The sequence below is a fragment of the Denticeps clupeoides genome, chromosome 4, assembly GCF_900700375.1.
Source record: "Denticeps clupeoides chromosome 4, fDenClu1.1, whole genome shotgun sequence".
NCBI classification, from domain to species: Eukaryota; Metazoa; Chordata; class Actinopteri; order Clupeiformes; family Denticipitidae; genus Denticeps; species Denticeps clupeoides.
The window spans coordinates 4,827,720-4,854,220 of record NC_041710.1 but is presented as its reverse complement, the minus strand read 5'-3'; the positions used below and the strand labels follow the sequence as shown (position 1 = coordinate 4,854,220).

Here is a 26,501-nt window from a genome sequence, read left to right as displayed (position 1 = left end):
TTCGGGAGCGGCGACATTTTGTGAACTTTGAGTGAACGTACGCATTTTGAGTTCTGGCAATCGCCACACGCCTGCGGGCAAGTTTGTGTTTTCCCCTGTTAAGTGTTTCCCGTTTTCGGCCACCGTGCCGAATGTCCCGCCTCTGCGCTTCTCTCCCCGTCAGCTCACCGTCGTGACAATAGTCATGGTTTTATATGTTAACACACTGTTCATTATCTCGTGTCTTCATTTTCAGTCTTGCAACATCAGAAGAAGCTGTGATAAAAATTGATCGGAAGAATCGAAGCATTCAACATGGGTTAGTATTTCGTGATCCTTTTTTTTTTGCCATATCGCCCAGCCTTGAGGTGAGCAGCACTGAAGAAAATGAATGAGACAAATTACAGCAAAAAGTACAACAATCAAAGGAGATACCTGGATGAATGGAGGACGTGATCTCAAACCGGAACTGCAGTTGACCGCTTACATGCTCCGTTGGCAACCTGCGACCCAGAGTGTAACTCACCACTCTGTCACTGCAGAGGAAAATGACATACCATAAAAGGACACTGTTAGCGGTTGCAACGAATCGAGAGGCAACATGCCGTGAGCACGGTATGCATGGTACGGAACGGCAATCTCCTACCCAATGGCATGCTTCTCCAGCAGTCTCTGCACCGGCATGGACAGCTTGCCCAGGAAGCGCTTGATGATGGGTCTCCTCTTGGCAAATTTGTCTTTCACCTCTATTTCCAATACGTCCGTGGGCAGAGACACGAAGTTGAATTTCTGCGAGGGTTAGACCGAGTGACAGGAGTTTACCCGCGAACAGAACACAGAGTGCCGCGATCATGAGATATTGTCGCTCCTAGGATTGCCTAATTGTAAATTTATGGCACATTAACAAATTTATCCAACGAAACAAATGCATTTTGGCTGCGATTTGCTGAGGGCGATCAATGCACACGTATAATGACTTGTATAACCAGATGAATGAATTCTTTAATGCCTGCTGCCAACGGCGTGGCAATGGCAGGGAGAATGATCGTGCTTGAATACTGTAATAGAAGCCTACTTAAATCTGCTCCGGTCTGTGCCAGCGAAATGAGCCTTCAGTATCGAAAGGGATCATTTGGCATGCAAGGGGAGAAAGACTGGGAGGGCGAGAGAGAAGAGGGAGAAGTTTCCTGTTCCCGTCCACTCCGGCAGAAACCCTTCAATAATGTTTTCGTCAATGAAACTTATGACAAAAATATCATTGTAAAGGAACGTTAATGATGTGACGGATGAGACACAACTTAAACGCTGGTCGTGTGATGTAATATTGTTGACGAATAAAAACGAGACTAAAATGTCATCAGTTTTCATTGACTAAAACTAGACTAAAATATTCATGAGTAATTCTGACTAAAATGCTCAGCCTTCCAGTCGACTGAAACTTGACTAGACTATGGACGCGACTAAGACGAGTATGGACGTGACTAAGACTAATAAAAACTAAAATGACAGCTTGACACAAAGACTAGACTAAAACTAAAATTAAGAGAGGTCACCAAGAACAACTATATAATGGACCATCGCATGGCACCACTTTGCACAGACCCCAGAATCTTAGTAAAGGAAGCCGTTCCTCACACTCTGAATACGAAACAGCACCACACCACCAACAAAGAACACACACACACACTCCTGGTGTGATGGAGAAAACTCCCAGAGTGCACAGTTCTGTCTCCACGGCAACCCCCTCCCACTGCGCCGGTAGTAATCACATGGCCCACCTCCCTCTGCTGTAACAGGCCATTAAAACAAGATGGGGGCTGAAACGTCTGTCAGAAGGTGTAAATGAGAAATTTCTGCATGCGTCAGGATGTGAGTGTGTGTCCACGGGCGTTAAAAATAGCTCTGTAACCTTCTAACCTACCGCAGCGGGGGGACCGCAGGGTTAGGGTAAGGCTGCTGAAACCCGATAGGCCACCGCGGAGAGCAGAATATACGGAGAGACTAGCCCAAGGTGAAACGGGGAGGACAGGATTCGGCGTTGGTGGTCCGACGTTCTCCCTCTCTCTCATGTTTCTTTCTCTCCGTCCCTCGTCCTCTGCATCCTGACCCAGTTTCTGCCTCCGCTCGTTACAGGGAGGAATCGCTCTCGTGATGAGGCCGTCTTGTTTAATAAGACCTCCAGCAGCCAGAGGCAGCAGGAGGCTGCGGCCATCGTGATGAATGATCCACTTTATGAAACTGTAACGCGGAGAGGGGGGGAGGTTTTTCGCAGCACTACAGTCTGGAGAAAAATTAATGGCTTTCATTTAAAATACAATAAAAAAAACTCAGAGGGATACACCAGCAGACAGTATGTGTGTGTGTGCGCTGTGCTTTAGATGTGTATTTTGTGTGTACGGAATACACAATTACATTTTCTGTAAAATGAATCATATTTTCATTTTAAATTTACATTTACATTTAAGGCATTTGGCAGACGGCCTTATCCAGAGCGACTTACAACGTGCTTTCAAGTTACCATCGATGAAGAGATCAATTCTGGTTCACTAGGACCCCCAACCATGAACACAATCCCTCTACCCTCTCCGCTGTAGATTCTGTACACAAGTTTGACAACAAGAAAGTTACAAGTAAATCTAAATATTCTCTAAAGAGGAAGGTCTTTTGAAAATACTCAGTGACTGAGCTGTTCTGACCTCAAGGGGAAGTTCATTCTACTACCGAGGGGCCAAGACGGAGAAGAGTCTAGATGAGCGTCTTCCTTTTACCTTTAGCGATGGAGGGACCAGGCAAGCAGTACTGGAGGCATGTATTAAATGTATTCAATTATAAATATTTGCATCTACTTTATTACCTAAATAACATTAAAGACACTATTTTGCATTTTACAAACCATTCTGTTGAATACAGTTTTGACATTCCATAAAAAGCCTCAAATTATTATTTTATTATGTGACAGACCAGACTCAACATCTTCTAATTTATACACAACTGATTCAAAAACTGATTCATTTAACCATTGCCTTCATTTACCCTGTACCTGAAGTAAATTTACACACTGTTATTCTGAACTTTAACACCTTCCAAAACAGACTACAATTTCACTGAGACCATTTTCTGGATGTGACATCGAGATTTGCAGCTTTGAAAAACGACAAAACTTCCCTCACTGCACTTTTTCTCTTTGTGAAATGTTTTCCTGCTCCTGTTCCACCTTGTTTTATAGCTGTTTGTCTCAAAAAACCATGTCAAATGAGTCAATTTTGAACCTATTAATTAATGGAGGTGCTTTGCATTCAATAGGGTTAGGGTTAAGATTACACGTCACCAAACTGGATTGTGGCTCCATAACTTAAGTTAAAAAAGGTTGAGGTTTTCAAGTGTCATTAAATACATTTCCCCAAATACATTTCCCCAAAGTAAATGAATTGGCCAAGCAGTTGGGTTTACTGCGGGTTAAGCGGCTATGTTGTCCAAGCAAAAAGCAATGATTGGTTTCCGCTCCTGTGCTCCCTGCACAGCAGACACCCTCGAGTGACGCATATGTGTGGGCGTACGGCAAAGAAAATGCACCCGCATTAATGCAGATAAATATTTAAAATGCATCACAGCGATTAGCACAGCTGATTACTGATGCATCCCAAAAGTTTTTCTACATTACTTCACATTATGTTTTCAAATAGATCAGTGGGATGAGAGTTAATGCCTCGTTCACAAGGACGTCTGAGCCAGGAATTTTTCTGGTGTTCATGCATCAGGTGAGCACGGCCTGAACGCCGACCGTTTTTCTGCACATTACAGCAAATCAAAGCATCCACACGGGCGTTGAATCGGCTTCGTGTTCAGATGACGTCAAATAAACGCTGCATGCAACGTTTCCTCAGCATCAGTTTTTACCAAAATCCCAACAGGCATTAAACAGCCCCAAGTGAAATGCCAATCAAGGTTGGTGTTCATTTTTACTCCAACACGGAGTGGCGCTGTACTCAGATCAGACCGGCACAGTCCCTACCAGCATGAGTTTTTAACTTGAATTTTTATTTTGTGCCTCCAGAGAGTCAACTTCCAATAATCCATTAAATTCTGCACTGCATCAGTCATTAGATGAAGCCAAGATGTTCCCACATAACAGGAAAGACTCTCTCACCTCTCTCTGCCACAGCGGGTTGATGGTGTTGCAGACGACGCATGAGCGCTTCTCCTGGCCGTGGTGAGGCAGGGCAGGGAAGATGCTGTGCTTGCCTGGGTGGATGGCGATCTTCAGGTAGGGGTCAGGGTTAAAGAACATCCCCTTCTTCAGGCCCGTTGCCTGGAAATCTGCCCAGTGCGACAGAGGAGGGGAGACGTTCTGACACGCTGCCTGGAAGAGTAAACCCTGTACAAGGTGCCAAGACCCTCTGTGCAGCCTGTTATTTTTGGACTAACCCGACAAGGAGAAGCTGATGAGTCTCCGTCTCCCCTGGCTTTGCGGAAGATCTTCTGAGGTTGGAACTTTGAACACCTGGAATAAGTCAAAAGTGACATGTTTAGCTCACATAGAGCTCAATCCCTGGTCTTGAGAGACTGCACTGTTCTTGCTCTTCAAGGTGAAAAATGTAGTAAAAATATGTACAATCCTGCACAATTTATCTGTATGAGGCTCCTCTGGGGATTTATTTTAACCGATTACGTCCGAACACGAGTCCAGAGAAGAAGGCAGAATGAGAAACGCCCTGTTCTGAGAACCTGACCCATCAGAATGCTTTAACTCTGTTTGCTAATACCAGATTTTCTGCGCGGTAAGTTCGTCGTTGATACACCTCGACTGCACCGCAAATCACTGCGGGCGGGGAGCCAGACGGCAGCCGTCAGAAATGATAACCTGGGGAAGGCCGAGGTTGTTCCGATATTAATAGATTCCAGATTATCCACATCTCTGCCAACGTGGCCTCTAATCTGTGCAACAGAGGAGCTGGACAGATGGTGCCGGCCCTCGTCGCACCACCAAAGATAAACTCCTGGCCTCGGTTGTCATGGCGTTCGTCACTCTGATGAAACTCGGTTTTATTTTTATTTTGGCTTCCGCCCCCCACCCCCGAGTCACACAAGGGACAGGATTACAGGAAAGATTTATTTCCATCGCAGAGAAATCTACTATCTGTTGTTTAAACTCGTTTGTCTGTAACCGTGGCATCTTTTGTTTTGGGCCCCGTCTTGATCGGTGAAAATCAGGGTTGGTTGAATTTGCTTTAATTGCTTTAATTGAGTGCAAATTGCCTAATTATTACATATGAGTATCTACTTCTAGCATTAAATATTCATATTTTGGGAAATCTAGACATTTAGAACACACACACACACACACACACACACACACAAATACACAATAGATACAACTGAACATCGCACAAGCTGAAATACACACACACTTACTGGAGCCGTGGGGTTTTTCACAGTGACACTGGGGGTGGTGGCTCTCAGGGCTCCACTCACGCCGTGATAGTACTTAAAGCAAATCTTTGTCTCCACTGGGTGAACAAGGACAAGAAAGGGGTAAGTTCAAAGGTCACATTCTTTATTTTTACACTCAATTTCTTGTGCAGGCACAAAGCCTGCATATAAGTCTGAACCAGAACCTTATTTATTATTATTATTATTATTATTTTATTAATTGTGGCAAGCAGTGAGGAGGATTCTGCAGTGCTCTCTCTACGTGAAAATTGAACAACGTCCCGTCCAATCCTGGACAGCCGCAGAATCATCTCAATCGTTTCCAGGTCTATCTCAGGATGTTGCTGCTGCTAACCAAAAAGTAAAAAGTAGAGCACCAATTTCCACAATCCAATCGATCCTGCACAGCGTCTGACGGTATATGTAACACACACACGCACATTTGAAAGGTAATAAAAAATTGTGCCATCAAAAGAACTTGCATCATGAAAACGTTTGATGAAAACCAAAGAAAATTGAACCCCTTCAGAAATATTCTGTCACATTGCATTATTATTTACATGTCACAATTTCAGCCAGTCTGTTTATGACATGCAGCACTGACGTGGCAGACGCTATTGGCTGCCAGTGAAAAGACTTACGTTCAACGAAGTAAGAGTTGGCCTCGATTTTCCACACTATTTGGCCCTTGTGGGAGCCGTTCACACCGCGGTTCTTGTAGTCCAGAAAGTTCTCCGACAGGACTTCATCTAAACAGTGCAGAGCAACAAACAAAGAACAACAGAGTCAGAATCGCCTAATGTTGGTTATGTGTCTATGATTAGGACTGGGTAAAAGTGTGTGTGTTGGTGTGTGTATGACCTCATTCACACCTAACATTAACATGTGTCGTAGGCCAAAGGGGCTGGAGGTTGAATGTGTGAGTGTGTGTTCATGTGCGCAGCATTGAAGGCTGTTGTCGTGTTTGCATGCTGTCATTTTGAGAAATCAGCGTAGGCAGAACTGTGTGTGTGTGTGTGTGTGTGTGAGTGTGTGTGTGTGTGAGGCGAGCGTGGTTGTTTCTGTGTGTTGTCAGTCTGATCTTGGCTGGCGGCAGAAGTGTGCGTGCACGAAGACAAATAAGCGAGGCTCAGATGGGCAAGGAGAGAAGGCCAGACAGATCCACACACACACACACACACACACACACACACACACACACACACACACACACAGACAACCATCCCTCCCCCGGCAGCCTGATTGACATTCAATCATCTGATAACACCATCCAATTATCAGTCCACCCAACCCGGACCGATATTTAACATCCCTGTCATCGCCGTGTTAATACTGATGTAATAACTATTACCAATGAGGTACATGCCAATCCAGTCCCCGGCGTCCACCTCTTCCTTGATGTCCCAGCTGAGGGAGATGTCGGGGGACAGGCTGATGACGTAGTGGGAGGTGCTGACTGTGAGGGTGGAGCGGCAGTGGGAGGTCACGAGGTCTGTGTCGCTGGTGGAGCGCGGCAGGGAGGCGAGGTCCTCGGGAACGCCGTTCTGGAAGTCCACGCTGGGGAACTGCTCCGGGTTGAAACTGTGCCGGATGGGGTCCTTGCAGCGCCGGCGGCTCTGGGATGAGCGGGACGGGGAAGCCATGGCTGGTACAGGTTCTGAGAGAAAAAGACCACAAAAGAATAAATGCGGTTATTGCTCTTATTTTTTAGAATTTTAGGCTTCGAATTTCTGTAAAAAGGCCAAAAAACACACAGTCAACCCTGCTGACCTCTTTCACGGCTTCTGGGAGGATGGAGATTACATATCTTTGAGCTTTCGTTCACTTTTTTTGTACACTTACGCATATTCATTATAAAAACAGTCTAAAATGTTTCATCTGTCTGCCAGAGTTTCGTACCTTCTCCACTTGGTCCATCCATGTCTAACGAAGTGTTCACATATGAAGAAGAGAGAGCGGCAGCCAATCAGAATCTAGACGTATAACATGCAACCTGAAACCAGCAAATATTATGTCATATTCAATTCGCAATACGTGATATCCCCGGCTGCACGTTTCCTCTGTGTTTCGTGACGACGTTGTGCCTCTGGACCTGGGCCAGTACAGAAATAAGCGCGGACGAAAAAGACCACACTAAGCGGTTTATCGGGAAGATTGAGGAGCGAAACAGAGAGGAAGTGGCGCGGCACCTGCTGCACTTAAGGGCGCGGTCGGGGCATCAACGGCGGTCGGCTGGGCAAAGCATCACTGGGTGCTAGCAGCCGTAGAAGTGGCTAGGCGGCTGCATGATGAGAAAAGGAAAAAAGAAAGAGAAGGTGAGCCAAATACAGCACTGAAGCGCATAAATAAATAAATAAATAAATAGATGTGTGTGTGTGTCTGTGTGTATATATATATATATAAAAAAGCACCCACAACGTGTTTGTCCATTATTCAGTGGCTACATGGCATTAAAGCAGAGACTGCAGTGGTGGTCTTGAGCCCGCCCCCCGGTCACGATTCACAGGTCACGATACAATGATTTCAAAATATATTGTGATACTGTAGATATTGCGATATTCCACAGGTCACTAAAACCAGAGCTTAAATACAAGATGCTGTGATCGGTCCCTGTATCAGTACACCATCACCATCACTGCGTCGATATTTTTTAACACCCCTACTCTCAACGGCAAAAAAACACGCGACCCCCTGGCATTGCTCCACTATTTATTACTATCTGGCATTAATAACGTTCATGATTATTTAACTGTGTATAGCCAGCTGAATAATGGGTGGCCAGTTCCTCCAGCGAGGCATCTTGCTTGGTGTATGGATATTATTAGATGTGGATATTACATTTTGCTTAATTACACATCATTAAGCCCCACTCAGCGATGTAATACTGTCCACGCACTTTCTGAGCCTGTTCATCCTGCACGGCAGGAACAGTCACAAGACTGAGTGTCTGTCCATCATAGGACCAATTTAGAGTCCCCAGTTCATCCAGAGGTCGATATTTTATAGTGCATGAATAATGACAGGAAAGTTCCTTGTTTCTGAAATGCACATGAACACGCTCATATGTATCATGCATTCATATGGATTCTAGAAAACAAAATTAATGCAATGTACGGTACTGTCTGATCTTGTTTGCCGCAATTTGGTATATTTTTTGAGCATTGTATTTTTCAGGGCTGCAACTGGGCTAAATCAATTCCTGGCATGGCTCAAATAGCATTTATGATATGATGTTCATCCGTCCAATGTTGCTGTTCTTGTTCCATTCGCTTGCTATTATAACGAATAGAGCGGCATTAAATGAAGGATTTGGTCCATTAAACTGCCTCGAATAAAGCCTTCCAACGTTGTGTATGGACCGCAAACCCACGTTGTTGTCTCCCCCTGTCCACAAAACATTGTTCCATCAGTGGTGCGGAGCGCTGAACATTCAGAGCCATAAACACATTTGAAATGCAAGGGAGCCATCACCACTGGGTTGAGGACTTTGCAACATCTCCTTCCACTGACCTTTACAGGACACCCAACCCCTTAACTGGGTTCCACTGATGCAAAGCATGTTTCACTGTGTAGAATGCAGGAGACCCATCACCTTTTTCCAAAAACAAATATATATTTCACATATTTGTGAAATATATATCAAATGTAAGCAATTACTGTATGGATGGTTTGGACATTGTATTTGTCAGGGTTATGGCTGAGCTGATATGATGTTTATCAGTCTGTTGTTCCATTCATTTACTATATATTGGTCTTAGTGGTCCCCTAATACTGTATCTGAAGTCTCTTTCTGAAATTCAGCCATGGTGAAGAATTACAGCCACTTATCCAGAGCGACTTACAATCAGTAGTTACAGGGACAGCCCCTGGTCACATCAGGTGACCTTTAAAAAAGCAGGGAGTGAAGTTCTTCAGAAAATGTTTGTGTTTGTGTTGTGTTTCTACATGGCTGGGAAATGAGCTACGATGATCAGCTCACAGTGTTGAACAGTGGTGTGGGACCGTATTCGTCCCCGCAAAACTTATTAACTGAAGTCATTTAGCTGTGAGAAATACGCAACATTTCACACAAATAAATGAAAGTGAAGTGATTGTCATTGTGAAACACTGCAGCACAGCACATGGTGACACAACAAAATGTGTCCTCTGCTTTTAACCATCACCCTTGGTGAGCAGGCGCCCGGGGAGCAGTGTGTGGGGACGGTGCTTTGCTCAGTGGCACCTTGGTGGATCGGGATTCGAACCGGCAACCTTCTGGTTACGGGTCGCTTCCTTACCCGCTAGGTCACCACTGCCCCATGAGGGTTGAGCAGGCTGAAATGCCCCTCTCAATGCGAGGAGGACTGAGGACGCGCCACTAGGGCTGCAACAACGAATCGATTGAATCGATAAAAATCGATTACTAAAAGAGTTGGCAACGCATTTCCTAATGGATTCGTTATGTCGCGCGACGCGGAGACGTTTGATTATTGAAAAAAAACTTTATTTGAGCGCGGAGCGGAGTGAACACACTCGATCTCTCTCGCACACAGATGCTAGTAGAGTTTGGCGCCTCATAGACAGCGTGGAGCAAAAAAAAACAAAAAAAAAAACGCGGCGGTAGAGGACAGATACATGGCGGAGACAGAGAAATCTGCGCGAAAATATGCAAAAGCGACATGGCACGGCACGGGAGCACCACGGCAATGATCCTGCACCTGAAACGCAAACATGTTGGAGTGTTTGAGGAGGAAGAAGGGAGTTCAGCAGCAGGGGAAGTCACTACAGAATCCTACTTTTGTTCCGTTTTGAAGTGAGGAACGTAATGTCCCTGGTGCTGGTGTTTAACTCGCCGCGGAGGAGAACTAGACGGGGACTTACAGCGCCACCTACAGGTGTGGAGGGGGAACGAAACAGCGTTCGGACTGTTCTCTGCATCTCCGTGTGGAAAACTCGCCTATTGTGTCCCTGAGCAAGACACTTAACCCTAAGTTGCTCCAGGGGGACTGTCCCTGTAACTACTGATTGTAAGTCGCTCTGGATAAGTGCATCTGATAAATGTTGTAAATGTAAATGTTTACCCATCATCCAGCTTGACAGGCATGACAAGTTAGCGTTAGCACGTTAATAACAGTAGTAAAGCAGGGCTGCTATAGTTACTTTGCAAGACATGTTTTTATTCACTAGCCTTTTTTGGACCATTCATTTTTCAATCATTTTTCAGTCATGTATAGCTACACTGCAAAAAAAGCTTTTCTTACCTACTAATTTTGTCTCGTTTCCAGTCCAAATATCTAAAAAATCTTAAATCAAGATTACTAGACAAGAAAAATGGCATGAGAAAATTAAGTGATGCTTAAAACTTCTGTTTGAGATTATATCTCATTAAGATTAGTTTTCTTACCCCATTGGCAGATCATTTTGCTTGTTTTAAACAAGCAAATTTAATTTTGAGATGTTTTATCAGAAAACAAGACATCATTTCTTATGCTATTTCATGTGTCTAGTAAATGTATCTTGATTTAAGATTTTTTTAGAGATTTGGACTGAAATCAGGACAAAACTACTAAGTTAGAAAAGCATTTTTTGCAGTGTGTGTGTGTGTGTGTGTGTGTATGTCAGTGTGAGAGTTTGTGAGTGTGTACATCTGCAGTGTAGTGTAGAGAACAAGTTCTGACATTCAAACAAATCCTGTTAAATTTTCTGATTTGTATTGTTCTTTATTTTTTTTATAAATTATTTATCGTTCTGGCAGCTCAGGTGGCACTTTTTTTTTTTTAAAAAGTCTATATTTGGCAGATGTAAAGCATACATGTGTATGTTTTTTGTGTTAGTCAATTTTTATTTTATTATTATTATAACAGCTGTTTGTGCACTTTCTAAAGATTTTGGTTCTGTTTTTGAATAAAGGGTTGGAAATGAATGCTTTTCTTGTTTTTGTTTTTGTTTTGTATTTCTACGATTAATAAAAAAAAAATCGACAGATTAATCGATTATTAAAAAAATCGGCAGTTGCAGCCCTACGCGCCACAGATAATCTGTGAAACGAATCACTTGAGGCTCCGCCCGGTGACTCACGGCACGGTGCATTTTCAACACAGTTCACGGCCGCTGCTCTGCTGTCACTCACAGCACCCCGACGCCACGTCTGCGTCACCTGCCGTCGCGGTGCCGAGCTGGACCCGAAGGTTCGTGCAATCTCGTCAGAGAGGAACACGCAGGATCTCTTCTGTGGTTTTGCGGGGGTGCGGTTAGCAGAGCGTGGTACTAAACACTGTTAGTTTCTGCTCTGTACTTTTCCACAATCCTAATTGCATTACAAAACATTATATATGTGTCTTGTTGGTCCCCTGATACTGTATGTAAAGTCTCTTTCCAAAATTCAACCGTTACAGCCACTTTGAGCCAATATCCCATAATGAGGTTTCCCGAGGACACGATGGTTCTGTGTCTGTAGCTTTAAATGCTAATGAGGAGGAGAGAGGCGGAACGAGGAGGAGAGCGGCCAATAGAAGCGGCATTTGTGGAAATGACGTCATCAACACCATTCACCAACCACATGGTTGGCGCGGACAGGAAGTCATGTCTGCATTCTTTCCAGAAAAAATGGAGGGAATGGCGATAATGTCTTAGGAACATTCTATGGGTGGAAAAAAGGGAGGTAACCTTTCCCCTTATGATGACATACACCTATCAGGCAGGCTGGGGGAACTCTGGAAGGGCAACAGATGGAAAATTGAAATAGTTTGGAAATGCAGTTATCTCCACAAAGCCGGGCAGAGACCTGAGAAGGCCACACCCCCAATCAACTAAGTTCTAATTTCTAATGGAGGAAGAGTCACTTGATTTTGAACACCAATTAAGCAACGAATTTGGTATTCACATATAGAGTCACACCCCCACGACAACCAGCCCACCAATCGGGCCAAAGACCTCAGAAGGCCACACCCCCCAATCAACTAAGTTCTAATTTCTAATGGAGAAAAAGTTGCTTGATTTTGAACACCAATTAAGCAACAAATTTGGTATTCACATATAGAGACACACCCCCCCATGACAACCAGTCCACCAATCGGGCCACATGTCATCTGCACCTAGGTGAATTTGTGGAGGGAATAACACTACAGCACGAAAAACCTGGAACCCGGACACAAATTCGAATGTTTTTTTACATACTCTTGGTAAAAAAATACTATGTGGATAATAATTCCATAATGACAGTGTTATTACCTTTTTGGTGTGGGAAAACAATGAATCTATTTGTATATTTTCTGCTTGTGCGTCGGGAAACTGCGATATCATCGTTATTGTGACGGGCAAGCCTAATTGAAGGACATATCATGCCGCTGGTTGCTTTACCGTACCCCTCCCGTGGTAAAGCAAGGACACGCGGCCTGCTCTGCCCTATTGATTACCGCCTTCCCATTTGCCGGCCTCGAGGCAGGAAATTCTCGGGACCAGTGGGCCCGGCGTCTCTGCCAAAGCCTTTCTCTCGCTCTCAATCATGATTACGAAAGATCAATGGGCAGCTGGTCCCCTTTTCCACGGGAATCAATACCAATCTTGCCTAACTCTGTGTCCCGGGCCTAAATGATTCATGCCCGCCACCCTTGGGACGGTCGTGGGTGAAAAGTGTCCCTCTTCCAGGGACGCTGCTCTGCCACTCGGGGTCTGCACATCTGGCCCCCAGAATGAAGGTGGAAGTGGATTTATTTCCTGGGCCACACGCACACAATGGAGAACCGGCAGTCCGTGGCTCGTAAATTCGTAAAACCGCCGAGTGAACTGTTGGATTTATTCAGCGGCTTGTTTGCTTTGTTCGCTCGCCGGTGTGTTCGGCCAGGGACCCCCGGCGACCCGCAAAAGAATAGAAAGAAAAGCGTCGCGCACGCACCTGCGTCGCCTTCCGTCACGCGTCAAATCCCCGCGGCCGACGTCCGACGCAACGCCGACCTCAGTAATCCCGCGGCCGCCATGTCGGCCTGCGTGCCTCCTGCAGCATCACTTGCGCGCCGTCAGCGGCTTGATGGTGGACGGGGTGGCTCGACATCCTTCCTCCTGACGGAGCAGCGCACGGCCGCAGCCAATGGAGAACCCTCCTGCGCGACTTTCCACCCGCCTCTCCACGCACGGCGCCGCCGCGCTACTGCGCATGCGCGCAGGCTGGCCGCTCTCGGGGACGCGCACGCAAAGCATAACATCAGAAGGTGTTCGGAAATAAGGAGATATTTTGAGATGATTTGAAATGTAATGCTATGGTAAATGTTAATTGTACAATAAAGAGCAGTAGTGGCCTTACTACCATTGTGTCCCTGAGCAAGACACTAACCCTGAGTGTCTCCAGGGGGGACTGTCCCTGTAACTACTGATTGTAATTCGCTCTGGATAAGGCCGTCTGATAAATGCTGTAAAAATGCCCTTAACAAAAAAGGTGAAATAACTGAAAGCACGTTTTATATTCTAGTTTCTTCAAAATAGCCGCCCTTTGCTCTGTGATTACTGCTTTGCACACTCTTGGCATTCTCTCGATGAGCTTCAAGAGGTCGTCACCTGAAATGCTTTTCCAACAGTCTTGAAGGAGTTCCCAGAGGTGTTTAGCGCTTGTTGGCCCCTTCACCTTCACTCTGCGGTCCAGCTCACCCCAAACCATCTGGATTGGGTTCAGGTCCGGTGACTGTGGAGGTCAGGTTTAAGTTGTCACGTCCCTGTCTAGGGGTTGGGAAACATGACAACAAATGAGGGGAATGTGTGCGGTGGGAATACACAGATATCAAGCCCAAGTGAAATATTGTGCTTTTATTTACTGTGAGCGGTGTACAACAAACCAAACCAAAAGTGCTATATACAACAACTACACAACAATCCACAGGAGGACAACACACCTTGAAAGGAGAGACAATACAGATACACAACAAAGCCACAACTAACCACACTACTCACTCTAACACAAAACAAAGGCTTATCTGTAACTCTACAACAATCTCCAAAACTCTCCCCTCGCTTCCTCCTCCTCCGGCTCCACAACAATGAGCCCAGAATGGTGGCTGGAGTGGTCCTTAAGTAGTTCTCTGTCCTGTGCATTGATTGGCTGCCAGTTGACGAGGGAATTGGTCTCCACCCAGCAGACAGCCTAAAAGAGACACACGCACAACACAGAGCAATTCTACGGCCAATTCTACGGCCTAAAGGACATAACACCCCCCAACCCCCCAACCCCCCCCCCCCCCCCCCCCCCCCCCCCCCCCCCCCCCCCCCACACACACACACACGCACACACACACGCACACACACCACCACCAAAAAAAGAAAAAAATCCTATTTTTTTTCTCCTCAAACGATTTGAACTCGAATGAGCAGGTGATAAGGCATCTGCCAAAATATATATGCTCTTGTAGCGGATCTCTAAGGCAAACCCCTGCAAATACAAGCACCAGCGAAGAATGCGTTGGTTTGTGTTCCTCATCCTGGAGAGAAACAACTCCATATTAACTCCACATGTGTTCGTTCACAGTTTTGATGCCTTCAGTGATAATCCACCAATGTAAATGGTCATGAAGATGAAGAAACACATTGAATGAGAAGGTGTGTCCAAACTTTTGGCCTGTACTGTACATCTTTTGAAATGTGCATTCAGCTGAGGGTTGAATCAGCTAACGATCTCTTTATCAATGATTCAGAAGCTTCTGCGTACAGTTTCCTGTTGTCACTGCTGGGGGTGTCTGAAGCTAATGTCAGATAATATCACATGAAAACCTCATTGCTGACTAGACTCACCTACATCAAGCATGTAAACAAATGATCTGATGGCAGAACTACTCTTTGATAAACAGAATACAAATTGTGAGCAGTGTAGAGTAGCCTGTAATAATTGCATATACTGTATATGGGGTTGTGTAATGTGAACAAAATCTCATTCTAAATTAATTCAAATCTTGGGGATAGAGGGCAGAAGGTTCAAGCTAACAAACAATACTCATTGAAGCATTGAAAAAGCATTGAAAAAATTATTTGTTGAAGACTGAGCAAAAAACACAATATAACACAATGTACATGATGCATTTCAGCATTTATCTTACAAAGGTTGGATAATTCCCAACAAAAAATGTAATTAAAGAAACTCTTAAAACTCCCATTATCACAGGCAACACATTTCTATAATATCACATTATCACAGAAATATCAAGTGACTCCTCCAACAAAAAACATATGAGCAGGTGTGTTACAACTTTTGGCTGAAAAGAGAGAGACTGTGAAAGAGAGAGAAGTGATTGTCTTTGTGATACACTGCAGCACAGCACAAAGTGACACAATGTAATGTGTCCTCTGCTTTTAAACCATCACCCTTGGTGAGCAGTGGGCAGCCATGACAGGCGCCCAGGGAGCAGTGTGTTAGCAGAATTATGGCCACTTTTGTCCAGTCCCACAATGAGATGTCCCCAGGACGCGTCGCTTCTGTGTCTGTAGCTTTAAAGGCTAATGAGGAGGAGAGAGGCGGAACGAGGAGGAGAGCGGCCTGTAGAAGTTGAGGGGGAAGTCGCGGAAATGACGTCATCAACACCATTTACCAACCACAATGTTTGGTGCAGACAGGAAGTCATGTCGGAAAATTTAATTAACCCACTAGTTTTGTATGATGGATCTAAAACATTTGTTTGTGTTCATTTTTACATCAAATCACTGAGCAACTGCAACGCTTCGGATGATTGGAAGCCATGACGGTCGGTGGAGATCATTTTTTAGGGGAGGGGTGGGAAATTCTCTGGGTGGACAAAGCATGGGAAATGGGAGGTAGATTACCAGGGCATCGTTAAAGAGGGACGAGTGGGCCGTCATTAAAGTTAATATATGTGTAAAGGCAGGCATACCAATACTTTTGACAATGTAGTGTATGTTATATTTATTACATTAGAAGGCATTTCTGTGGTGCGGTATTGCGATCCACCCAGTCCAATGGGAGAGTGCCCCCTGGTGGCCTCGCTGCCACCTCTGTCAGCCGGGGCCAAAGTTGCTCGACCTCCGTGGACTCTTAGTCTGAAGCCGTCACGCCCTCAGCTCGTCTGCTCCGTCTGCCTTCGCCTGCATGCTGTTCCATATCACTTCAGCTTCATCACCTGTCTGACCTGTCTGCCCCAGCCAGCACTACTACAGTGTATTTAAAGACTTGGTTTTGATCACGTTGGGTCGATTCTTGTGTTCTGAGCGCATGAAAGTGTGAGTATGGCTATAGGTGTGTTTTGTTTTTTTTTGTTTGAATTCAGTCGCACTTTTGCCCTCTGCTTCCCACTCAAATTGCCTTTGGCAGCTTGTAGTGGCAAAGCTGTTAATAAAATACATTAGCAACTAACAGAAATTACAGGAAAAGCAGCCAGTCCAACTTAAATTTAAGGGAGCAGAGAATAAAGGTGAAAATGTCTCAGCTGGACTGTGAGTTGAACAGGCTAAAGATCCATTAATCATTGATTCATAACTCTCTGTCTACAGTTACTGGTTTGCACGGCGTTCCGTAGACTCACCTGAAGGGTTTATACTTTAGACACGTTACATGAGCTCAGCGCGTTACATTTAAACTTGCAGAGCTAGTGAACGCAGATTGATCATTTTCAGCAGTTTGGGGATGCCTGTAAAATTGTATGTTTTTGTCACATGATTCCATCATGTGACCGGGAGTAACACGGAAACGAGGTGTAAGAATGGACATCGCGGGAGCCTGCTTTGTCTTTCATAACAGATGTCTGCAGGGGGAAGTGTAACATTCCTGTGTCGACGGTTGTGGGTGAAGATTCGACACCCCGGTTTTTACATGTCTTTTGTCCGACATCAACGTGCGAAGTATCAGCCGTCAGGACCGCCCACCCTCTTTGTCTTCACCAAATGGGAGGCACCGGGGGCGTGACATCAGAAACAACAGGTTCTGATTGGTCAGTGACAACTTCCTGTAGGCCAGTGACAACTTCCTGTAGGCCAGTGACAACTTCCTGTAGGCCAGGGGTATAAAAGTCTGCGCACATATGGAAAAGGGGCCTCTGAGCTATCTTGCTCAGGGGGGTTTTCCCTCAGAAGCCGGAAGGCTTCTGGGACTTTTATCTTCCCTTCTCTTTCTCTTCTCCCTCTTTACTCTTTCTTCTCATGTTTACTTTCTCTATAACCTTGGTACCTTTTTACATTCAATATTCACATGTAACTACAATAATTATTTACCGTTGTTAATAAATTAGAAACTGTTCATTTTTAACCTCTGTTGTGCCATGCCTCTTTCTGCCAGGTAACATCAAATTGGAGTGGTTCAATACAGTGCTTTGTGTGGAGGGAGAAAGAGTTTTTTCTACACACTCTATTCTCTTCTCCACGCCACATGGTCTTCGTGTGGTTTTTTACAAATGGTGATCCCGACGTGATACCTTTGCTCGGATGTGGATCTGTGACCGTAAGTCTCTTTTATCTGAATTTTACTGCATAGGGAGGAATAGAATCTATGTGATTTAATTTAAATAAAGATACATATCCTAAAAGCCCGGGACCGTAGAAACCGAGGCATTTCTAAATCCAGATCCACTCCGACAAGGTATAAAATGAACATAGACTAATTACTGTATCACTTACAATGTGGCATGTAGATATGGCTGGCACAATAGATGAACCCACAAATCAAACTATAACCAGTAATAACCAGGATTTGTGACATTTTAGATTACTGGTATTACATTGAACATCATAAACCATGTCCCACGGTGAACAATTTGATAATAACTGATCAGGGATTGGAAATTGCACTGTTAAACTTAATTGTTTTTATTTTAAATTCATGTTCAGTATGATCAACATGTTTAGGATCAGAATTTAAATTTATGTGAAACTGTTTCTCTCTCTGAACACCTCAACAATGCCATAATCTCAAATAATAGCTTTTAGTGATAAAGGTGTAATTCTCTAATCACATGGCAACAAGCGGGATTTTATTTGTGTTTATTTTTCCGGCCACTGTTGTTGATTGAACTTCGTTAAGCCGATGCAAATTCGCAGAGTTATGAATTCCCTAATAAAGGTGTAATTCTCCAATCACATGGCAACAAGCGGGACTTTTTTATTTATTTTATTTGGGTTTATTTTTCCGGCCACTGTTGTTGATTGAACTTCGTTAAGCCGATGCAAATTCGCAGAGTTATGAATTCCCTAATAAAGGTGTAATTCTCCAATCACATGGCAACAAGCGGGACTTTTTTATTTATTTATTTGTATTTATTTTTCCGGCCACTGTTGTTGATTAGACTTGATAAGCCAGTGCAAATCTGCGGAGTTATGAATTCCCTGATATCATTTTAAGCCTCCCACTATATTTACATGTTTTTTGCATTACAGTATCTGATCATTGTTGTCATTTGTTTTTCTGGTTTGGTTTTAATGTACGATGAACACTGTTTCTCTACATGCACAATCTGTATGCAAACCTCATCACACTCCAGACAAAGAACCCAACCAAGTGTGAAAAGCCCTGGGTCAAGTTGAATATTCTATGTATGCTGCTGTGTTTGATCTATGTCAAGAAGGCAGGTTTCCCTACAAGGGTGACCTCAGACGCCTGAGGATCACAAAGGACACAGAACCACAACTATCGGCTACATTTGAATTCCCGACTGACCAGGAAGCAAGCAGATACACAATCATGACCCAATTGTGATCCCCATGGACCCTGAATACTCGAGTGCCCCAGGGGATCAACCGGCCGTCTGTAAGAATGGACATCGCGGGAGCCTGCTTTGTCTTGCATAACAGATGTCTGCAGGGGGAAGTGTAACATTCCTGTGTCGACGGTTGTGGGTGAAGATTCGACACCCCGGTTTTTACATGTCTTTTGTCCGACATCAACGTGCGAAGTATCAGCCGTCAGGACCGCCCACCCTCTTTGTCTTCACCAAATGGGAGGCACCGGGGGCGTGACATCAGAAACAACAGGTTCTGATTGGTCAGTGACAACTTCCTGTAGGCCAGTGACAACTTCCTGTAGGCCAGTGACAACTTCCTGTAGGCCAGGGGTATAAAAGTCTGCGCACATATGGAAAAGGGGCCTCTGAGCTATCTTGCTCAGGGGGGTTTTCCCTCAGAAGCCGGAAGGCTTCTGGGACTTTTATCTTCCCTTCTCTTTCTCTTCTCCCTCTTTACTCTTTCTTCTCATGTTTACTTTCTCTATAACCTTGGTACCTTTTTACATTCAATATTCACATGTAACTACAATAATTATTTACCGGTGTTAATAAATTAGAAACTGTTCATTTTTAACCTCTGTTGTGCCATGCCTCTTTCTGCCAGGTAACATCAAATTGGAGTGGTTCAATACAGTGCTTTGTGTGGAGGGAGAAAGAGTTTTTTCTACACACTCTATTCTCTTCTCCACGCCACATGGTCTTCATGTGGTCTTTTTTACAGAGGTAACGTGACTCCTATATATTAGGCTGGAGAGCAGCTGCCAATTGCTCAGTCATTGAATGACGCACGCCATTCGACTCGGCTCCGAAAACCTCGGCCGCGCACCGAGACCATGAAGCGGCGAGTTTGGCGCCGAGCCCTCGCCCCCCCGCGGTTCCCGAACCCAGTTTGCCGCTCCCGGAGCGCTGGAAGGGGACCGAGGGGAGCGGCGAGGTGCTCCTCACCGCTCTCTCGTTGATTTTCGAGCTACAGCCTAGCCGCTACCCCAGTGCCCGGTCCCGAATCGCCTTACTCCTAACCCGGCTCGGTGGTTCCGCCGCAGAGTGGGTGGCTGCGCGAATTAGTTCCCCCAGTTCTGCGTCCCTCTCGTATGCCGAATTCGTGGAGGAATTAAAACTCACCTTCTGTCATCCGGACGGTGTGGAAGACGTCGCGTCACAGCTTTACCATCTGCGCCAGAGTACCTCATCGGTCAGCCAGTTTACCGCCAGATTCCGGACCCTGGCTGCAAAGACTCCGCTGGGCGACCACGCCCTCCGGATGATGTACTATGAAGGACTGGCCCCACGAATTCGGGGTGAGATGGTCAGTCGGGAGATGCCAGCAACGTATGAGGCCCTCATACAACTTGTGATGCGAATTGATCGCCATCTGCTGGCTCTCCCGAAAACTGCGGCCCCCACTCCGACCCTGCATCATTCACCGTACGGTCCCTCTGCAACTCCGGCTGGACTCCCATGTGGAGAAAATCCAATTTCTGGTGACCAAGATTATCACCTCACCACTCCTCCTCGGGTTCCCCTGGTTGTCACTACATGAACCCCATCTCTCCTGGTCGTCGGGCATGGTGTTGGAGTGGGGAGCGCACTGCCATCACCATTGCCTTCTGCCACAACCCTCCTCGTCTGTCTCCACGAACCCAGAACCAAGTCCTCCAGTGTTAGTCAACATCCCCTCTTGTTACCATGACCTAACCACCGTCTTCAGTGCAGCCAAAGCCGCCCAGCTGCCTCCCCATCGACCAGGCGACAGGGCCATTGACCTGCTGCCGGGAACCACTCCTCCGAAAGGACATCTCTACTCCCTCTCAAAGGCAGAGCAATTGGTCATGGAGCGGTTTGTGGCAGAGGCGCTTCAAAACGGCACCATCCGCCCATCGACCTACCCGGCCGCGGCAGGGTTCTTCTTCGTGACCAAGAAGGATGGTGGCCTGCGCCCGTGCGTGGACTATCGGGGACTCAATAAAATCACCATCAAAAATCGAACACCGTTACCCCTCACCAACACCGCCCTGGACGCCCTCTCGGGAGCCAAATACTTCACGAAGCTGGATCTCCGGTCTGCCTACAACCTGATTCGTATCTGGGAGGGCGACGAGTGGAAAACTGCCTTCATCACCCCCACTGGTCATTTTGAATCCCTCGTAATTCCATTCGGTCTATGCAACGCACCCGCCGTCTTCCAGCAGTTCATAAATGATACTCTCCAGGACATGCTGGGACGGTGGGTGTATGCCTACCTGGACGACGTACTCATTTACTCCCCCACTCTCGAATCCCATATTCAACACGTGAGGGCAGTACTAAAGAGATTGCTCGCCCACCGACTGTACTGTAAGCTGGAAAAATGCGCCTTCCACCAGCGCTCCACCACGTTCCTGGGTTTTACCATCTCGTCCCAGGGTGTGGCCATGGAGCCCAAGAAGCTAGAAGCAGTGGCGTGGTGGCCCCTACCCACGACGCTGAAGCAACTGCAACGGTTTCTTGGGTTTGCAAATTTCTATCGTCGCTTCATCCGTGGCTACAGTACGGTCGCAGCACCCCTCACTGCTCTCACCAAACCGTCACCAGGTCCGTTTCGCCTAACCCCGGAGGCCATTCAAGCATTTAAATCTTTGTGTCGGCATTTCACCACTGCCCCCATTCTTCAACACCCAGACCCTACCCTTCCATTTGTTGTAGAAGTGGACGCGTCAGAGGTGGGTGCTGGCGCCGTCCTCTCTCAACGCGGTCCGGACCGGAAATTGCACCCGTGTTGCTTCTTCTCGCGGAAGTTCACCCCTGCACAGCGGCGATACGGGGTGGGGGACCGTGAGCTGCTGGCAGTCAGGTGGGCCCTCGAGGAGTGGCGGCACTGGCTGCAAGGCAGTGACACCCCCTTTCTGGTCTGGACCGATCAACAAAACCTCATCTCAATCAAGGCTACCAAACAACTGAATCCCCGCCAGGCGAGGTGGGCATTATTTTTCGAGCAATTCAACTTCCAACTCTCCTACCGTCCCGGGTCCAAAAATCAAAAGGCCGATGCACTTTCCCGTCAACACGCCCCAGACTCACCATCCTCTGACCCCGAACCCGTTCTTCCTCCTCATTGCATCCTAGGCCCTCTCCGGTGGTCCCTCGAGACGAAGGTCCGGGCAGCCCAGGCATCCGATCCTGGCCCAGACAACACCCCACCCGGGTGCCTGTACGTCCCAAATACCTGCCGACCCGATGTACTGCATTGGGGCCATTCTTCCGTCCTCTCAGGCCATCCAGGATGCCAACGGACCCTCTCCTTCATTCGCCGAGCATTCTGGTGGCCTTCAGTACGACGGGACGTACAGGCCTACGTGGATGCCTGTGATGTCTGTGCCCGGGCCAAGACTCCCAACACTCCGGCTGCTGGGCCCCTGCGTCCCCTTCCCATTCCTCATCGCCCCTGGACCCACCTCGCCTTGGACTTCATCACCGGCCTCCCTGAAGCTAGTGGTATGACCACCATCCTGACCATAGTGGATCGTTTCTCCAAAGCGGTCCACTTGGTCGCCCTGCCCGGCCTACCGTCCTCTGCCACAACCGCTGACCTCGTGCTTCAACACGTGGTCCGCCTCCATGGGTTCCCCCAAGACATCGTCTCTGATCGGGGACCCCAATTCGTCTCAGCTGTGTGGAAGGCGTTCTGTCGCCTTATTGGATCGACCTGCAGCCTCTCCTCTGGCTACCATCCCCAGACCAACGGTCAGGTGGAGAGGGCCAACCAACAGCTGGGACGATACCTGCGGTGCTTTGCGTCAGAACATCAACGCACCTGGCCCGGGTTTCTCCTGTGGGCAGAGCTGGCCCACAACCTGCAAGTCTCCTCCGCCACCGGCCATAGTCCCTTTGAGATCTGCCATGGATATCAGCCCCCCATCTTCACGCACCAGGTGCCTGCAGGCGGGGTCCCCTCGGCCCGTCAGATGATCCGCGGTTGCCGAAAGGCCTGGAAATCTGCGCGGTCGGCCCTCCTCATCGCCTCCCGAAGGATGTCCACCCAGCACGATCGCCGGCACCCTCGTCGACTGCACTTCCGAGTGGGACAGCGGGTGTGGCTGTCCACCAAAGACCTACGTCTCAGGACTGAGTCACACAAACTGTCCCCTCAATACATCGGACCATTCCGGATCCTCAGTCGGATCAACCCCCTCACATACCGTCTCCAACTCCCTCCTGCCATCCGTGTCCATCCAGTCTTCCATGTCAGCCAACTCAAACCCTTTTTCCGATCCTCGCTCCATCCTCCTGCTCCTGCTCCGGATCCGCCACCGCCACGCATCGTCGACGGGGGACCCGCCTACACTGTGGAGCGCATTATTGCCTCTCGCCGCAGAGGTCGGGGGGTCCAGTACCTGGTGCATTGGACCGGCTATGGACCAGAAGAACGGTCTTGGATCCCGAGTCGTTTCATCCTGGACCCGTCTTTGGTGGCTGAGTACCGGCAGCGTTCCGCCGCCACTCCGGGGCCGTCGGGGGTCGGCCCTGGAGGGGGGGGTACTGTCACATGATTCCATCATGTGACCGGGAGTAACACGGAAACGAGGTAACGTGACTCCTATATATTAGGCTGGAGAGCAGCTGCCAATTGCTCAGTCATTGAATGACGCACGCCATTCGACTCGGCTCCGAAAACCCGCTCCCAGTAAGACCGTACCTGTCCTCTCTGTTCTCCCGATACCTGAACTCCTTCCTGTCACCCTGTCCTGCCCCGTCTTGTGTCTTAATACGCAAACGACAACATCAGTGTGGTGTTGCGGCTCGCGCCGTCCACGTTCGCAGATTAACGCGGAGGAACTTACCTGCCTCCCTGCGTCCCACCGCACTGAGGTCTCTCGTTTCCTCCTACACGTCTCTCTCGTTCTGGTCCCGGTTCGCGTTACAGTTTTGTGTACGGCATAATAAAAGAGCATAATTAAAAGATTTGGAGAAGAGAAAGCATTAGCTTCTTTTTGAAAAATATTGTTTATTTAAGTCTGAGCCATAAAAACAATAAAGGGTACATTTCAAGATCGATCTTAACAAAAATGTTCATACTCATGTTCACCATGTGAAGGTGCAATTTTCCAACAAAAATAATATACATAAAAAACTCCACATGCAACAATCTGTACAGAAAAATGTATAATACTTGCTCCAGGTTGCTAGGAAAGAAAAGCCTGTGCACCTCTTGTTCCTCCCAGTATCATTCTATGCACTTACATAGAAATATACACATGTACATATCCTATTCTAGAATGTTAAATTATAGTACAGCAATCAAACAACTGACCTGAAACTGTCCAACAACAACAGTCATACGGCTTTCGTGGCATGCAACGTTTGACTGAAAGGAGACAGACCGATGCAAGATTTCTAGGAAGAGGAGCTTTCTGATCTCATCACTAGAAAGCAATCTACATAATCAACATTCATGCAGAATCAGAATTTTTTTTTTGTGTGGAACCTCTCGCAACACACTAAGTAAAGATATCACTCATTCTGAAATGTTCTTTGAAAATCAGACACAGAAAGTGAGAAACCGTTAATATATATTGCACAATGCCATTAAGCAGTCAGTTGTCCGTAGTTTAAATGACAATCCGTCACAATCTACCGAATCGCAGTGCCTCTGTGACGCATCATTGCAGCTGTCGGTGTCAGATTCTGCCTTGTACTCGTTTATGTGTCTGGGGTCTTGAACGACGTTGTTCTGCTGCTTTGGCTGACGAGGAGGGTAACTTTCAGGCAAGGGATGTACGTGGCCAGCATTTTCCTGAAGTGGTTCTGAAACTTCTTGCCCAGGAAGGTGTAGAAGACGGGACTGATGCAACAGTAGAGGAAGGCCAGGTTGCGGGTGATGAATTGGGCATAGTCCAGTGCATCTGACGGACATCTGTGCGTGACCGAGACTTCCATTGCTTGCAGGACAATCACTATGTTGTACGGGGTCCAGCAGATGAAGAAGGTCAACACGATCACGAAAATAAGCTTCACTGCGCGGCACTTCTGCTTCATCCGAGTGTACATGATCCTGATGGTGATCCGTGTGTAGCAGTAGAGCACCAGGGCCAGGGGCAAAACGAAGAACATCAAGAATTGCTGATAGTAGCTGAACAGCTTCCATTTGTTAAGGGTCTTCTGGCTGTAGCCGAAGTTCTCACACAACAGTCCGTACTGGGGGTCGTCTCGTACATCATGGAGAACAATGTCTTTAATGCCGGACAACAGACTTACGGCCCACACAGATACTGATGAGGCTACGGCGTACAGACTCCTCCTGTTCCTGGCAGCTGAGACGGCATGGACTACGGCCAGGTAGCGGTCAAAGGTCATGAGCGTGAGGAACAGGATGGAGCTGTGGAAGCCCACAGAAAACAGGCTGCCCACCACTTTGCAAAGAAACCTGCCGAAGATCCATTCGGAGTTGTGGTAGATGGCGTTGAAGGGCAAACTGCAGGCGAACAGCAGATCAGCGATGACCAGGTTGAGCAAAAAGATGTTGGTGACTGTGCAGAGCTTCTCATACTTGTAGATGATGTAGAGCACCAATCCGTTTCCCATCATGCTGAGAATAAAGTTGGTGAAGTAGAAAGCTGGTATGATTTGGCCACCAAAGTGCACAACCCTTTTTTTGTCACACAAAAACACTGGTTCAGATTCATATCCCTCTGGGGACTGTTCAGTTGAGTTTAAAAAATCCAGCAGGTCCAAGTAATCGTCATTCCTGTTCAAACGACAATTTAAGATTCATGAATTAATGTTATTGAATCATGTGCTACACAGACATTTCCCAATACAAAGTAAAATATATGTACATAATTTAAATCCTGTTAGTCAGTTCCGTGCAGAATCATGTGCCGTGTGTCGTGAACGTAATACAGAATAAGGCATTGCAATGTACTTACCCATATTCCATCTTGAGATTCTGTCAGTCAATGAACGGTCCTGTTAGAGCTGCAGTGTAGACAGGAAATATTCAAGGGGCCAAATTTTATAGTCAGGGATGAGGAAGCTACTGCTACTGAGGAAGTCATGTGCAGAGGTGGGGAGGTACCTTTACTCGAAAGTAATAATACTCACAAAAAGTAGTCATCCAAAAAAATTACTCAAGTCAGAGTGCAAAAGCATGCCGTGATATGCATAAATATTATATTTTTTTGTTTTAAAAAAGATGTATTCGGACAAAGTATGATTTGTAGTAATTCATGGACTAAATCTGAGCATGCAAACTATTTTATATATGCTAATTATATGTGTTAGCGTTGTGTCAGCACCTTGACCATGGGGCGCATTCGCAGACTGGTGCCTGCAGTCGCTGCAGTCAGCACGGGGCGTGCATGTGGAGATGACTGGGCTCTGTAACGGTTGGTGCCACATACCGGAACAATGGAAAGCGGTGAAAAAACAGCTCCTTTA

The 26,501-nt window shown here is 46.7% G+C and overlaps 2 protein-coding genes across 8 annotated transcripts in view; both read right to left on the bottom strand.

Moving 5' to 3' along the window:
* hecw1b (HECT, C2 and WW domain containing E3 ubiquitin protein ligase 1b) overlaps positions 1-13,513 on the bottom strand; it is a 31,830-nt gene extending 18,317 nt beyond the window's left edge. For 2 of the 7 annotated variants that reach the window (XM_028976338.1, XM_028976340.1), the window contains exons 1-9: positions 13,283-13,513; positions 7,309-7,690; positions 6,761-7,066; positions 6,051-6,158; positions 5,392-5,486; positions 4,405-4,480; positions 4,127-4,296; positions 626-768; positions 415-515 (exon numbers count right to left, since the gene is read on the bottom strand). In XM_028976338.1, the coding sequence (XP_028832171.1) occupies positions 415-515; positions 626-768; positions 4,127-4,296; positions 4,405-4,480; positions 5,392-5,486; positions 6,051-6,158; positions 6,761-7,066; positions 7,309-7,330 (1,021 nt within the window). In that variant the 5' untranslated portion in view covers positions 7,331-7,690; positions 13,283-13,513. The remainder of the gene's footprint in view (positions 1-414; positions 516-625; positions 769-4,126; positions 4,297-4,404; positions 4,481-5,391; positions 5,487-6,050; positions 6,159-6,760; positions 7,067-7,308; positions 7,691-13,282) is intronic. The other 5 variants (XM_028976334.1, XM_028976333.1, XM_028976335.1 and 2 more) reach the window with 5 other exon arrangements.
* A 10,652-nt stretch (positions 13,514-24,165) lies between these two features.
* On the bottom strand, positions 24,166-26,060 carry ccr12a (chemokine (C-C motif) receptor 12a). Its single transcript, XM_028977582.1, has 2 exons — positions 25,991-26,060; positions 24,166-25,809 (listed from the first exon to the last, which is right to left on the bottom strand). Exons 1-2 carry the CDS (start codon positions 25,999-26,001, stop codon positions 24,765-24,767), a joined length of 1,056 nt encoding a protein of 351 aa, XP_028833415.1. The 5' UTR covers positions 26,002-26,060; the 3' UTR covers positions 24,166-24,764.
* Positions 26,061-26,501: the final 441 nt, after the last annotated feature.